Below are 15,755 nucleotides of genomic sequence, written 5' to 3'. Positions count from 1 at the left end.
TTTTTAAATATACAGTGGTACCTCGGGTTAAGTACTTAATTCATTCCAGAGGTCCGTTCTTAACCTGAAACTGTTCTTAACCTGAAGCACCACTTCCGCTAATGGGGCCTCCAGCTGCTGCTGCGCTGCAGGAGCCTGATTTCTGTTCTCATCCTGAAGCGAAGTTGTAACCTGAAGCACTATTTCTGGGTTAGTGGAGTCTGTAAGCTGAAGCGTATGTAACCTGAAGCGTATGTAACCTGAGGTACCACTGTACTTAGGTTGCAATCCTATACGTGCTTACCTGGGAGTACGACCCACTGACTGCAATAGGGCTTACTTTTCAGTAGATACATGTAAGATCGCACAGCTTGCATTTCTGGGCATAATGCAAAGCAACGAGAAGCTGGCTGCTTACATATAACAGCTACTAGGTAGAGGCCACTTTGGATTACTTGACTGTGAAGCAGGTTTAAGAACACTTCTATAAATACAAAGGCCCAGTTTGCACTCCTCCTTTCTTCCAGGCAAAGTAGCATTTGAAATGGATATACAGTGGTACCTCAGATTAAGAATTTACCGGTAATTCGTTCTGGAGGTCTGTTCTTAACCTGAAACTGTTCTTAACCTGAGGTACCACATTAGCTAATGGGGCCTCCCGCTGGCGCTGCACCACCGCCGCACGATTTCTGTTCTCATCCTGAAGCAAAGCTCTTAGCCTGAGGTACTATTTCTGGGTTAGCAGAGTCCGCAACCTGAAGTGTCTGTAACCCGAGGTACCACTGTATCACACAGATGTCTGATTAAACTTAACACCCAATTCATGAAATCTCTCTCTCTTAGCTCAGTATTGTTCTGATTGGCAGCAATTCTCCAAAGTCTCAGGTGTGCAAGGTCTTTCCCATCACATAGTACCTGATACTTTTAAAAACTGGAGATGCCAAGCTTTGGATTTAGGATCATCAGCACAAAAAGCAGGGGCTCAACTACTGAGCTACACAGTTTCTCCTCATAGCATGATGCTGTCATTACAAAAACAACAACCACAACCCACACCTTCTTTTAATTTATACTGTGCTTGTCTTCTATCATGGAACCCAAGGCCTTGTGGTTCCCAGGCAGTCATCATTTCATCCAAGCCCTGACCAAACCCAAATCCACACCTGGTGTGCTTTCAGATCGTCAAACAATCGTCAATCGTGATAAAGGCAGAAGCCAATGGTTTGTATTACTATAAGGCAGATCCCTATGTTAGGGAAGGGGAGAGGGTGTTAAAAAGTTTTCAGTTTAATGTACATAAAATGCTGTGTTTGAATGCGCTGTAGTTAAAATGCTGTAAAGGGAGGCTTACCTTAGACTAGAGGCTCCACTATGGCAAAAGCGTCAGAGAAGGCTGGTATTTCTCCATTTCTGGAAACGTGAGCTGCAGAACTCTCGCAGGAGGAAACTGGAACTTGAAAAGCCTTGGGGGTGCTTTTTGAAGATGACTGGTGGTAGTAGCTTCAGCAGCAGCGGTTACAGAGCAGCTCTGCAATGACAAACAAGCTTAGGAACTTCCTCTGAGGCCAGAAGAGAGAAAAGTTTACCAAACTGCATAAAGGACCGAACCCCAGTGCTCATTTGCAATGTGTTGTTACATTTATCAATTCTTGTTCTGAAGTAAAGCTTTAATAATAATAATAATAATTTTTATTTATACCCCACCCTCCCCAGCCAAGGCCAGGCTCAGGGCAGCTGACAAGAAATAATAAAAACAAGTTAAATGAATACTTTGAGACTCATTCCTGTGGTGGAGAGAATTCCTTTCTACACATGGGCCAAAGAAAGGATTCCTAAGAAGCTAATAATACTATTTGAGCGTGCTTCTGTGTATTTGAACATCGCATAATGGCAAGTTAGGTTAGCACATTCCTTGCTGGGGGTGGGGGGCGAGGAGAGAGACCATCTCCCATGCTCTACCTAATAGCTAACACCTCCACTAGAAGACAAATAAAACCATCACTAATCCAATCTCCCATTTCCTCAGATAGGAAAGGCATCGCCTGCGCGACTTATCCCCGCCCTCCCTGCACGTGACTTCCAGTCAAGGGGCTGCAACTCTCTGCTTTCGTTTCCTGGCGATCCTCCCTTTGCAGCCGGGGATGCAAAGTTCAGCTCCTGTAAGTTGTGTGTCTGCGTGCGAGGAGAAACTTTGGGGACAAGAGCCTGCCACGTTGTCCCCCGCCCTCCCCATCGCGCCCTGTTTCCAACCCTACCAAGCAAACCCGCTTCGGGGAACTCTTGGTGGTGTTTTGCTTTTCTTAAAAAAGCGAAACTAAAAGTGGTTTCCTCTCGCAGGAGGACGGTGGGTGCCTCCGGTTTCAGGAAAGAGCAAGGAGTGCTACCTCCGGCTTTTTGCTGGTCGATCTCGGGAAATATCTTCGAAATTTGAGAGGGTCCAAGTGCATTTCCCTGTTCTAATTTTACTCGTCTTAACTTTTTTTTTTTGGGGGGGGGGTTCGCTTTCTGCGCTTGAAAGCAACGCAGCTGATCCACAACCCTGGCTGGTGAGGTGGAATCCAAATACAGCAACTGACCTCTCCTCCCTTCCCGAGCTTTGCAGTAGAGACTAGAAAAGAGGGAGAGGGGGGGGTCCCCAGACTGGAGCCCCCAATCCTGGAGTGCTGCTGAGCGGGGGGGGGGGGGCAGGAAAAGCGCGCAAGCGTGGAAAGGTCCTGTAATGAGTAAGAATTATTACCTTGAAACATTTGTTTCCCGCAGGAATAACACACAGTATTCTCAATTTCTACAGTTGGGAAGGTTTTGCAGTAACTATAAAATATTATTTTTTGCTACACGTAGTACTGTTGTTGTTTTTACGGTCATCTCCGTTTGCTTACAAGAGTGGCTTGGGAAATCCTGCCAGATGGGCGGGGTATAAATATTGTTGTTGTTATTTTTTCATCATCATTATTAACCATGTAAGGGAAGGTGCTATTGCTGCAGGAAAACAAAATAGAGAGAACGACTTGCCTTCCAAAATCACCTACCTAAAGGCTTCAGGGTTGGTAGTGACAATATAGTCATAGAATTAAAAGTTTATGCAATTCAGACAAAAACAAGAAAAGTGACTTGATGATGATGATAATAATTTATTATTTATATGCCGCCCACCTGTAAAAGCACAATACAATATCGCATTCTAAAAACTACCCTGAACAGGCCTACCTTCAGATGATGATGATGAGATACTGCCTCCTATATTAGAGGGGTTCACTCAAGCATCTCGTATGTTAAATTCATATGTGAAGGGAGTTTGGTTTTTTTTTATGTTGCCCTACCCACACCAGCCATGCCATCACCACACTCCTACTGCTGGCCACACCTTTTATTAGCCATGTGAAGGGGCCGTTTACACAGAACAATATTTATTTGAAAGCTTTAAGCCGCATTGTAAATCATTTATGCAGAATAAGCTCTCTCACACACATATCTGCACAATTTATTCGGGTTGCAGAATTGGTATTATTCGGGAGCAGAATTTCTGTTACCTTGTTCAGTATTTGGATTTTCTTCATGTACGGCGCATTCCCAATGAAAGTCTTGTTTTGGCAGATACGGTATATATTTTGGTATATTTCCAACCTGCAACTGCCTAGCTCTTTCGCCATCCAATTAGCTGCATGGCTGGAATTCACCTCAGGCTCAACTGAGTGGATCACTAATTCCCATGGGTGTACAAAATAAAAATATGCATGATTCTCCCCTCACATGGAGGAGTCCTCTGTGGCTACATCAGTAATCCAATTTTAAAAAAAAAATCATTGATTTTTAGCCACCCTGTCTAATAGCTATGTAAGTACATGTACATTTACAGTCTGCAAATCTCATATTGACCCAGGTTGCATGTGAAGCAGCTAGCTAGATTGATTGTTGCAAGTTAGCCATCTTGCAAGCTAAGGAGTCTCTAAGCTCCAGGACTCCCCGCCTAAGGAGGCCTGTTTATTCCTTTTGTTGATCTTTCACAGGGAGCTGAAGGCCTTCTCCTGTAGATGAGCCTTCAGCGATTTGTCTTCAGTCATGCTGATTTCTTATCGGATGATTTTTTAAAAAAACAACAACAAATAAATGCATACCAGTGCAGATTAATCACAACTCTGTTGGTAGGAAGGGAAACTGGTTGCTAACTGCTAAAGGCGCCTGTTTTTATTTATTAACTTTTTCATATCTGTTTTTGTATTTTTTAATATCGTTATTGTTAGTGAAAGGTGGAACATATTGGATTAATAAATAAATAAACACAACATAGCTCTGTGGTATGGGAACATAAACAAATGTGACTGGTAAAGAATATCAGGTGCTTTGACTGCATTGCTATTAAATATTCCGATAGGATGTGTCTTGTTAAAATAAACTTCATGTTCCAGTGGATTTAACACGTCAGACCTGCTCAAATGACAATTGCACTATGAATATGCACTGATGATGCCATCGTCCTTGCTATTTAAAAAGTTCTATTTTCAGATGTAGTCTCTCCTCATATTCTTTACATTTATTCTAAAACAAATGTTTGCTTAAGTGTCATGTAGTAGTGGAAGGTGTTTTGAAAAAGGCTGGACAGAGCTTTGGAAATTATTCTGAATGTCCTTAACCGTTACTTACAAGGCAACAGACAGATTACCTCATGATCTTTTCCTGTCTAGGTTTTAATGATTCATATTGAATGAAAATCTATTAATGAATATAGAGAAGGTCTTTTCTCAGCAGATTTGTGTCACTAATCTGTGTTGTGTCTCATGTGGATAAGAGCTTTTCAGTATGAATTCAGTACTTAAGATATCTTGAATTAGGGCTACTATAAGAAAAATGTCCACTGAAGGTTATTTTGTCAGAAAAGTGCATAGCGAAGTAAAAATTGTGTTAGGGAAAAGGTAGGTTTTTTGATGTTCTTTTTTAGATGACCGGGGTGCTGCTGGGTTCTGTTCTGGGCCCATTGTTTCTCAGCACCTTTATAAACGACTTGGATGAATGGTATTGAGGAGATGCTTATCAAATTTGCAGATGACATCAAACTTGGAGGGTTTGCCATTACTGTTGAAGACATAATCAGGTTTGAATATAACCTTAACAGATTGGAGAACTGAGCTCGAACTAACAAAATGAATTTCAGTTGTGACTAATGTAAGGTTCTGCACTTAGGCCAGAATAATCAGCTGCACAGATATAAAATGGAGGACACCTGGATTGCCAGTAATACATATGGAAAGGATCTAGGAGTCTTAGTATACCACAAGCTTAACATCAGTATGATGCAGCAACAACAAAAAAGTGAATGGGATGCCCAATGTATGTCAAGGAAGTAAGAACATACACTAATGAATTGTCTAGGATTGCTTCTTCAGAAGCAAACCTCAATATTTATTTAACTTCTGGCATTCATTGCAATACACAGGCATCCCTTTATTGAGTAGTCTTCTAGTTAAAAGGTTAAGGTTTGCCCCACCCTTTTTCATAATATGTATTTCTGACTTTGTTTGTAGAATATGGAGGAAAGTGAGATTACAGGAGCACTTGTAAATGAGACGGAGAATGTTAAAGAACCAGATAAATTAAAGGTAAGTTCTTGAAGTGCCAATGCAGTTCCATTTAAATAGCTTAAAGCTTGCAGCCCAGATATTTACAGAGTGTACAATTGTGTATTTGTACCATTTCATAGAGAATGGAGAATGGTGAGTCTCCAGGCGCACTTGTGAACGAAACAAAGCATCTTGGAGAACAGGAAAAAGACAAAGTAAGTTCTGTCGCTGGTCCTTGTGCAGTTCCATTAAATAATAATAATAATAATAAATAATAAATTTTATTTATATCCCGCCCTCCCCAGCCGAAGCTGGGCTCAGGGCGGCTAACAACAATCAAAATAACTCAACATTCTAAAACATTCATTATAAAATTAATTAAATCAAATTAAAATCAAATTAATGGCAACCATCAAGCAAAATTTTGTGCAGATTGCCAGAGGAGGGGGTCAGGCTGCGCCCTGACAAAAGGCCTGGTGGAACAGCTCTGTCTTGCAGGCCCTGCGGAAGGATGTCAAGTCCCGCAGGGCCCTAGTCTCTTGTGACAGAGCGTTCCACCAGATTGGAGCCGCGGCCGAGAATGAAGATTATAGTTTTAATTTGTAGGTGTCTCCCACTGGATGGAAGTGAGAATTAAACCGGACTTATTGCTTTAATGGATGGATAGATTTGGTTCCGATTAACTTTTGTTTTGTAGACTACTGAGGAAGGCCAGGTTGAAGACCAGCGTGCCACAGAGGCAGAAAGGGAACGGCAAGAATGGGAGGTAAATCTCTGTAGGTTTTCATGCCATTCAAAGATGGCAGCATGAACCTAATGCATAGGCTGTGTGGAACCCTTTTCCAACCCTTGGGTTGGGTTTCATTCCCATGTGAAGAGCCAGGGGCTGCATGTCATTGGTGGGAGGAGCCGTAAGCAAAAATGGGCAAGACCTGGGGCAAAAATGGGCGGAACAATAGGCGTGACTCTTGCCTTTGTAGAGCAGGCTACATTCCAGCCCCACACAAGCCAGAGGGTTCTACGCACCTCCATTCATCCTACAGGCAAGCAAAGAGTCATTACAACACTATAATAATATATTCCAGGCAGGCAAAAGCATTCAGGGAGGGTGAAGAGCAGAGCCCTATGACAGGTATGGCCCATGGCCAAAGGCTGGATAGAGAGCCCTGGAGGAGGAGGGACTCAGCCCCCCAGACCTGAGGTTCCCCACCTTTGCTGCCTGCGGCAAGCAGCCGCATTTGTTTAGAAAGCCTTCCGCTGAAACCGTCTTGACTTCTCTTGCATTGCAAAGGAGAAGGTTGCCAAAGCTGAAAAGGAAAAGGCCGAAGCGCTTCTTTCGAAACTTGCTGCCGATGAGAAGAGGTCCTGCTGCCAAGAGGAGTTCACAAAGCTAAAGGATCAGGAAAACGAGGCACTGAGGGAAAGAATGATGCTGCAGGAGAAGCATCAGGTAATATAGATTTGTGTTAGTTAGCTGCCTTTTTGCATCCCTATCCTGAGGTGGCGGTGTTGTTGTTATTGTTATGTCAAAATGTTGCAGTGGGGAGTGCTTCCTGCTGTGGATTAAAGCAGGTTAGCAGCAAACGTTACAAATTCAAAATATAGGAGAGTGAAAGATAGAGGCGGCTGCTCATATCGTCAATTTGGCCCCTTCCCATCAAGTAACAAGAGAGCCTATTTGTACTGCCATTATTTTAAGCAAATAGCAAAATAGTCAATATGGGGAGCCTCAATCCTGCGTCTTTCTGTGGCTTGAAAGTCCAGCATTTGGGGGCTGGTTCTGGCTAGTTTGCAGTGAAGGACAGTTACTCTGCACATGCTTAGGAGTACAGTGGTACCTCGGGTTACAGACGCTTCAGGTTACAGACTCCGCTAACCCAGAAATAGTACCTCGGGTTAAGAACTTTGCTTCAGGATGAGAATAGAAATCGCACGGCGGCGGCAGCGGGAGGCCTCATTAGCTAAAGTGATACCTCAGGTTAAGAACAGTTTCAGGTTAAGAACAGACCTCTGGAACGAATTAAGTTCTTAACCTGAGGTACCACTGCACTCAACTTCTTAAAACTCTTGTTCATGTCCCAAGAGAGGTATTTAAACAAATTTGAGAGCTAATCTAGATTAAAAAGAAAAAGAGAAAAAAAAAAGATTTGGGAGTAACATCTTCACTCTCATTAAGATCTGTGTGTTTGTTGTGGACTGGAATACATTTTGAGTGAGACACAAACTATCTTTAAACAAGGACAGAACAACTAAATAGAGCAAAAATCAAGCAACAGGAATATTGTGACCCATTCAAACATTATGGCCACCATGTGGACATTGCTGGAAGTGCTTCCACATGGCATAATGGGTTCTGTAGAGCAGCAACAGAAACAATTGCAATATGTGACTATGACATTTAAAAGGCCTTTATAGTGTTAATTTAGGAAACCAAGCAGTACAGAATCTGGCTGTTCCAAAGTTTAAATATAATCAAGGTTTGTCTGTTTGGGCTAGAGCAGTCTTCTCTGTCCTGGTACAATCCAGATGTTGTTGACTACAATTCTTATCAGCCCCATCCAGCACAATGAATGGTCAGAGGTTATGAGGCTTGTAGTTCAACATAACTGGAAGGCACCAAACTTTTAGAAGACATCTAAAGGCAGCCCTGCTTAGGGAAGCTTTTAATGTTTAATAGGTTATTGTATTTTGGTGTTTTGTTGGAAGCCACCCAGAGTGGCTGGGGAAACTCAGCCAGATGGACGGGGTATAAATAAATAAATTATTATTATTATTTATTATTCGGACCTAGGAATATTTTTTCTTGGGGGTGGACAAGAGTCTAGGAAATTAAATCAAGGGAAACTTTTATAGTAAATATTAAGCAATATTTTGTTTACTCTTAACTGCTTGGTTGTTGTTGGCATTCAGTAAAACGATTACCTTTGAAAAAAAACATTTCTATCTCCCAGCATCAGCTACCTCCCATTGACAGATATTTAAATCTTCTCTCACATTCTGCAGGAGGAACTTTCCTCAATAAATTCAAAGAATACTGAGCTGAAAAGGGAAATTCAGATCCTTAAAGCCAGGCTTGCAGAAGAGAAAGCCAAATGTGGAGAGCTTGCACAGAGATATCGGGTAATACTTACATTTCATTGTTTAACCTTCAAAGGGACATAGCTGTATTCAGGACTGTGGGTGAGATGTTGCTGGAGCTGGGCTGCCTAAGGCACAAGGGACAATATTTTAAACTATTCCGATTTCAAATTTTCCTGCATGCTTGGGTAGGCTTTGCAACTCCTCCTTGTATTTCTGAATTTGTAGTTTACTACAGATTAACACCCTCATTACTCCTCCGCTTGCAACTTCGTTAGGAGCAATTACTACTTAGGCACTTAAAATTGCCTAACTTTTTAGCAGTGCATTATACAAGTGTGGCCAGTGAGCAAAAGAGCCCAGCTATATCAGACCAAAGGGTTATCTAGTCCAGCATCCTTTTTGCAAAGTGACCCAGCAGATACCTATTGGAAGCCCGCAAGCTGAACAAGACTGACCACTGGCCAAAGGTTCCCGGTCCTGCTAGAAACTTTAGGAACAAGCAGGCACTATGGGGCCTACACGCCAGTGAAACCTTTCATCCAATAAGTATAGCATTTTGGGTTTTGCTGTGTTTTTATGAACAATGTCATAAATTGTTTTTATCTTCTGTTTGGTTTCTAAAATACCAGCTCAAAAACGACATACCTGAGAAGAAGATGAAGTTTATGCGGCTGGAGAATATCAAGGATGAGAGCATGTATATGAACATAACCTGCCTTTTTCACATAGCGACAAAAATCCCATTCAGGCTAAGCCAAGGAGAAGCTCTCATCACGTTTGAAGAGGAATGTGGTAGGAAATGTGCATTCATATATATGAATGCTAATTTGTTTTGTTAGCAAAGACGTTTGGGTCAGCCAAGTCCGGGCCAAGACGTTGAGCAAACTGACCACATGACCCTGCTGTGAAGATACAGTGGTGCCTCGCAAGACGAAAAGAATCCGTTCTGTGATTCTCTTCGTCTAGCGGTTTTTTCGTCTTGCGAAGCAAGCCCATTGATGGATTAGCGCTATTAGCGGCTTATCTGCTGATCGGATCAGCTGATAAGCGGCTTAGAAAAAGGGGGGGGGGAAAGGAAAAAAACCCAGCAGGAACTCGCAAGACATTGTCGTCTTGCAAAGCAAGCCCATAGGAAATTCGTTTTGCGAAGCACCTCCAAAAAGGAAAACTCTTTCGTCTAGCGAGTTTTCCATCTTGCGAGGCATTCGTCTTGCGGGGCACCACTGTATAACAGTAACCGACAATTGGATGCCCTTTAATGGTGCCCCAAATCTGCCACCTTAGGCAGCTGCTTCACTCTTCTTCTTGATAGGCCCAGCAGGACATTCATAGTGTAATGGGTAAGCTTTATGTCAGAACCAGAGAAAAAAGCATTGACCTATAAAGTGGTCTGTAAAATTATTTAAAATCAGTACAGTGAAACCTCGGTTCCCAGACGCCTCTGTTTTGGAACGTTTTGGCTCCCAAACACCAAATACACGGAAGTAAGTGTTCCGGCTAGGGACCAACAGGAGGAGTCAGTAATTATTTAATAATTGTTTAAATGATATATTTTGCAGAGGGGGTGGGTGGGGCAGAAAATCTCCTTAGGGGTTGGATATGACCCATAGCCAGCCCTGCCTTTCACACAGACTTCTGTGGCATAGTGCAAGCTAATTCCCCGCAATTTTTGATTACTTGACTCCCGTGAACTTTTAAAACCAAATGTATATATGGCCAATTTTTATGTATGAATTTGTTCCTTAGTTTTATACTTGGTCATGGAAAACTATTAACATGCTGTCCTTCAGTTGCCCAGGGACTGATCCAAAAACACTGCCATAATGTGAACTTTGAAAGTAAGATGATAGCGATGAAAGCTCTGCCTGTTATCCTGGAGAGGGGAGTAACATTTGAGGTAAGTCAGTGATTGTGGTTTTTAAGTGTTATGTGTTGGTGAGTTGAACTCTGAGACAAAAGTTTTGTTGGTGGTTGCAATTCTATACAGAGTTACTCAGGGGTAAATCTTTTTGAACTTGGACTTTCAGAAATATGAAGGCCTGGGGAAAACAGGAACATTAATGAGAAATGTCTGTTCCCTCCCTTCTGTTTTTTAAAGGGTAATTGTAAAATGTGGTGTTTTTTTAAAATCCCGGTGAATTTTCTTTTTTTTCCCCTCTGCGCATCTCTCAGGACTTGTATTTGAATAAATCTTCCACAGAATCAGGTTGTATCATATACATTGCAGACCTGTATATGACTGCTCAGAAGTACTGCATTTTTCGCCCTATAGGACGCACTTTCCCCCCTCCAAAAATGAAGGGGAAATCTGTGTGCGTCCTATGGGGCGAATGCAGGCTTTCGCTGAAGCTTGGAGAGCGAGAGGCGTCAGTGCGCACCGACCCCTTTCACTCTCCAGGCTTCAGGAAGCTATCAGCAAGCCTGGGGAGCCCGCAGGAGTTCCCGCAAGGCTCCCTAGGCTGCGGATAGCAGCCTGCCGCCCGGAGCGCCGGACACTCTGAAGCAGAGCACCCTGTGCTTCGGGCAGATATCCACAGCCTAGAGAGCCCTGTGGGAGTTCACGCAACGCTCCCTAGGTTGCGGATAGCAGCCTGCCGCCCCTGGCACGTGGTGTGCCCTGAAGCAGAGCGCGCCGGGCAGACACCCGCAGCGTCGGGAGCCCTGCGGGAGTTCCCGCGGGGCTCCCCATGCTGCGGATAGCAGCCTGGCGCGCAGGATGCCCTGAAGCAGAGCGCCCAGTGCGTCGGGCAGACATTGGCCAGCCCCACAAGCTTGGGGGACAGCGGGGAGGCGCAGCGCCGCCATCCCGCTGTTCCCCGACCTGATTTGGGGGGGGGAAATAAAGGATTTCCCCCCTTTTATTCCCCCCCCAAAAAATTAGGTGCGTCCTATGGGACGAAAAATACGGTAATCACAATTGAGTTCAATGTTACTTACTCCCACAGAAGCAAATATAGAATTACAGCCCAAATCTTTTAACATATTTTTTGCATAGTATACTCTGGTGAAGCAAAATATTGGACCTATTTACTTACAGCCTTCTCAGCTCGATTTGTGAGAAATGTATTTAATGCCTGATAGTCACAGTGGTGTTTGGTAACAAGTATAAGTTCTGCAACCTTCTGCCACTCATGATGTAGCTGGTAGGGAGTGTGTTCTTGCCAAGGAAACCCATGCTATGGTCATGATATGTTTTGGCCTTTTTGCTGCTATAAATGAACATGGCTACAGTTCTGGATTTTATTTCACACCTGTAATTTTGGATTGTTTTGCAGCTCCATGCTAAGATCTCTAGAAAGCGGATTAATGTTTCTAACATCCCATACCTAAACATCCCTCCGGAATGGATGAGAGATAAGTTGGAACTGAATTTATACAAAGCTAAACTGGGAGGAGAAGTGCAGAACGTGACGTATGACCAGCAGTCCCAGATGGCCCTCGTTACATTTGGCCAGCCAATAGGTGATCTCTGAAGCATTGTGCAAGTTAACTTTACAAAATCTGATCCCCTTTTATTTGCATTACTTTTACTTTGACATTGTTCAGTTGACTGCATATTTGAGCATCATTTGATTGTTGCAAAACTGATCCAAGATGAATTGACACCAAGTACTATCTCCTGTCTCCCCCCACTGGTAGACTTATAACACAGTCTATTGCAGAATTACTTAGAAGTAGCCCTATTTAGTTCAGCTGATATTGCTTACCACATTCATATAGGATTGCAGCCTTAAGAATAAAAAGGATATATAGCAATGTTACCTGAAATGCATTCAGTTCTAAACCATATTCTTCTGCACTGGTGAGTGTTTTTTATTCATCCTAGAAAAGAAAAAGCAGATGTGCATTCCATTTTACATCTTTCTTATTCACTAGTGCAGTTGTACACATTTTTAACCTCTGCCCTTGCAGTAACCATTTTAAAAAATGATGCTTCATTTTTATATCACTGTAAACAAGGGGGGTGTTTATACCCCAGATGTGGTAGAAATGAATAATAAAAATATATATGTTCACTCAGAAGTAAGTCTTGGTGTGTTTATAGAATCCTGTTTGAATTGTTGTGTCCTTCTTGGACACATTTTCTAGCAGGGTGGCCAAATAATATATGGAAATAAGTGCTCCTGCATCTTTAATAATGGTGTAGAAGCATGAATGTCAGCAGTTATTGCTTGTCCCTGAATATCTTCATGAGATTCGTTATTCTACACAACTGTTAGTGTAGCATGACACTCTGGCTACCCTTGTTCCTTCTGATTTCAGGCTGCAGTCATATTCACACTGAACCTAAGATGAAGTCCCATTGAATTTAGGGGCCTACTTTTGAGTAGACATGACAAAGAGTTCACTAATGGTGCCTCGTAGTGGGACGTTTAATCATTATGTTTACCTTACAGTCTTAGTATGCTCAATCCCAGTTAAATATACATAGGGCTACAATATTAGTCATCAATACTGGTTTTGTACAAATAAACAATTGCCCAATTAAAGTACATATTAAAATATTAATTTGCAAGTTTGGGATTTTATTCTTTATGAAAACAATAGGGTTTTCTCCCCCTCCCCCTGCCCCTGAAGTTCAGTACTTGGAATAAACTGTATTTCTTCATTACATTTCTACTGTTTTTCTCTCCTAGCTGCTAACAACATTGTGAGATATGGAAAATGCCCTTTCCGTACAGGTGAAAGGACTCATTTTGTCCTGGTTTCTCCTATCATAGAGAAGACTCTGAATAGATTTCAGGTAAATGGATCATACCCATGGGGCTTATTGCAGTTAGTAAATGAACGGAGACTTGCAAGCATTGTGCCACAATCCCAGTCTTTACTGGCAAGTAAGTCCTACTCAGTTCAGTGGCACTTACTTGCAGGTAACTGTGATTTGTAATTTTAATCATAATAGTTAAAACCTACATTCACTTTCCAGAGAATGCTTTTCTTCACAGAACTTATCACAAAGAGGCTGTGGTGTCAAGTAATGGGGAGTGAGAATTAAGAGCTTAGAAGCGTTCTGAGAAACAAGCATAGGTTTGAGACCCTCGGATTTTAGCAACATTGCCACGCTATGTTTGAGATCCTCAACATCATGTGTGCGAATATAAGGAAGTGCATATGACACATCCAGAACCTAAAAGGCACTTTCATGATTCTTGGGCTGGCACATTTTCTCTCTCTTCTGCTTTTAGTGATTTCACCGAGGCCCCACTATTGATTTTTCCTAACAGAATTAGGTTGCCATTTTTAACAAGCAGCCAAAAGGTGTAAGTACATTTTATTCTGGCTACTTAGCAACCCTACAGGACAACAATTGGTTTACCTTTAAAATTAGACACACAGGCATTACATGCAGCACTCAAAAAAGACAAAAGAATTTATTATTATTTTTTGCATCAATGGGTACTTTCCTCCCAGTCCAAATAGCTTCAGAAGAATAATTTTTGTCTGGACCAAGGCAGGTGGAGGACGGCAGGTTAAACCTAGTAAATAAACACTCCCACAGAGGCACTACTTGCATTTTAAAACTAATGAAGGTATGCTTAAAGCAAAGAGCATCTAAAGAGCATCTTGGCTCTTAAGGACTAAAGCCTAAAGGTTTTGCCTGCATAACTGGGGGTAAGCCCCACTGAATTAAATGGAACTTACTTCTGAGCAGACATGGTTAGGATTGTAGCCAAAAGTACAGGTTTGTAGTTTGTTTTAAAACATCAAAAAAGGGAAGGACCACATGACCTGCTAATACCAGTATTTTCACTCCACCAATTTATATATTCCTTAAAGAGATTTGTAGTCAGAAGACGTTGTGTGTTTTTCTTTTGACAGATATATTCAGGGATTTCCAGGAGAACCATACTGCTAACAGGAATCAAGGCAGAAGAGGAGGATGATGATGAAAGTGTGCAAGATATGATTGCGATCCACTTTCAGAAACCTAGAAATGGTGGCGGTGAAGTGGAAAATGTCAAATTCGTTTCACAAGGAGCCAAAGTCGCTTACTTTGAGAATGATGCAGAGAATGTTATATGACAGAGAATGAAGTTGAATTCGACTTCCCATTCTGCCAAGGGCTTCATAGAACAATAAACATGCTCTTTATTTTATTTTATTTTATTACACTGGATGGTGTGCCTGCTTTTTTTTTTAAATCAAAAGTCATTTTTCACAGATAGGAAGGTTCTCCTCTGATCCAGCAAAAGTAATGACAAACAGTGCAATCCTATCTATGCATGTTTACTTAGAAGTAACTCTCACTGTTTTAAATGGGGTTTACTCTGAAATAAGTGTGCATTGGTTTGCTGCCTATGTTCATCAGACTGTAAAGAAGGCATCACTAGGCAAGCACTGATTGATCTTAGCGCCACAATAGGAAACAAGCCCCAACAGAGATGATGGCTGATATAAGATGACCACAAGTCCTTTACAATCTCAGTAAATTGATTATATACTAATATTGGATCCTAGATTGCTGTTTTTGTCAATACAATATAAGTGCTCATAATAAATTGGTGTGTTTTGAATATATGTTGTGTTTTCTTTCTTCATAGAATCTAATTAATGAACTTGGGATTGCATTAATTTATTATTTGTGTGTGTATGCACATATGATATATGATAAGGTGTATGTGTCAAATACATTACCTGTAATAGGATACATGTAGAAAGCAGAATCCAATTAAATTACAAATCGTTGTCAGAATAACTTTCATTAGCAAAGGATAATCCAAACAGCTAAAGTCTGAGTAAAGCCCAACTGAGGTATAAAATCATAAAGGAATAAGTCAACCTGGCCACCACTGCCTTCCAATGTTTTAGCCAATCCAAATTTTGATTGATGCGTGAGTTCCTTGGGCCCCAGACTATAGGAACTCCTGGGGTCCTAAAGAACTGTTTCTCACATTTAGTGCACGTTTCCTGCTTGCTTCATTTTTCTAGTCCTTGAAATCCCTTCCTTTCATCTTAACAACCAATACACATCTTTCCTCTGGTGCTTTTTGCCTGAGAGAAGGTACTTCCTACAAGTTATGTTCCACAAATGCTACTATACGGTAAAGGTTCTCATCCACACTTTTGCTTGAGCAGTGTTTTGATCGCATTGTGTGCTGAATAATTCCCCGGGGTCTGACAGCATTTCTTGTCTTTCTG

The 15,755-nt window shown here is 41.8% G+C and overlaps 1 protein-coding gene and 1 long non-coding RNA gene across 5 annotated transcripts; one reads left to right on the top strand and one right to left on the bottom strand.

Annotated features, from left to right (window-relative positions):
- Positions 1 to 1,329: 1,329 nt before the first annotated feature.
- Positions 1,330 to 3,678, bottom strand: LOC309528589. Its single transcript, XR_014217809.1, has 2 exons — positions 3,510 to 3,678; positions 1,330 to 1,507 (listed from the first exon to the last, which is right to left on the bottom strand). It is a non-coding gene; the product is annotated as an uncharacterized lncRNA (long non-coding RNA).
- NMI (N-myc and STAT interactor) lies at positions 2,058 to 14,720 on the top strand. Of its 4 annotated transcripts, none has more exons than XM_082216153.1 (11): positions 2,058 to 2,138; positions 5,499 to 5,573; positions 5,675 to 5,749; positions 6,232 to 6,300; positions 6,826 to 6,984; positions 8,538 to 8,654; positions 9,245 to 9,407; positions 10,406 to 10,512; positions 11,891 to 12,077; positions 13,253 to 13,359; positions 14,436 to 14,720. In XM_082216153.1, the coding sequence occupies exons 1-11, from the start codon at positions 2,121 to 2,123 to the stop codon at positions 14,637 to 14,639; spliced, it is 1,281 nt and encodes a 426-aa protein (XP_082072279.1). In that variant the 5' UTR covers positions 2,058 to 2,120; the 3' UTR covers positions 14,640 to 14,720. The 4 variants fall into 4 exon arrangements, with proteins under 4 accessions (XP_082072279.1, XP_082072281.1, XP_082072280.1 ...); XM_082216154.1 differs by lacking the exon at positions 2,058 to 2,138 and adding an exon at positions 2,691 to 2,702; XM_082216152.1 differs by lacking the exon at positions 2,058 to 2,138 and adding an exon at positions 3,858 to 4,121.
- The last annotated feature ends 1,035 nt before the right edge of the window (positions 14,721 to 15,755 follow it).

This window comes from Podarcis vaucheri, assembly GCF_965113315.1.
Source record: "Podarcis vaucheri genome assembly, chromosome: 1".
Lineage (NCBI taxonomy): Eukaryota > Metazoa > Chordata > Lepidosauria > Squamata > Lacertidae > Podarcis > Podarcis vaucheri.
The sequence above is the reverse complement of the archived record's forward strand: the minus strand, read 5'-3'. Positions and strand labels throughout refer to the sequence as shown.

Excerpts from the sequence above, each read along its gene's own strand:
- NMI (XM_082216152.1), top strand. The coding sequence starts at position 4,011 with ATGAGCCTTCAGCGATTTGTCTTCAGTCATGCTGATTTCTTATCGGAT. Across the intron at positions 5,574-5,674 it reads AAGAACCAGATAAATTAAAG|AGAATGGAGAATGGTGAGTC; the intron begins GTAAGTTCTTGA and ends ACCATTTCATAG. Across the intron at positions 12,078-13,252 it reads TACATTTGGCCAGCCAATAG|CTGCTAACAACATTGTGAGA; the intron begins GTGATCTCTGAA and ends TTTCTCTCCTAG.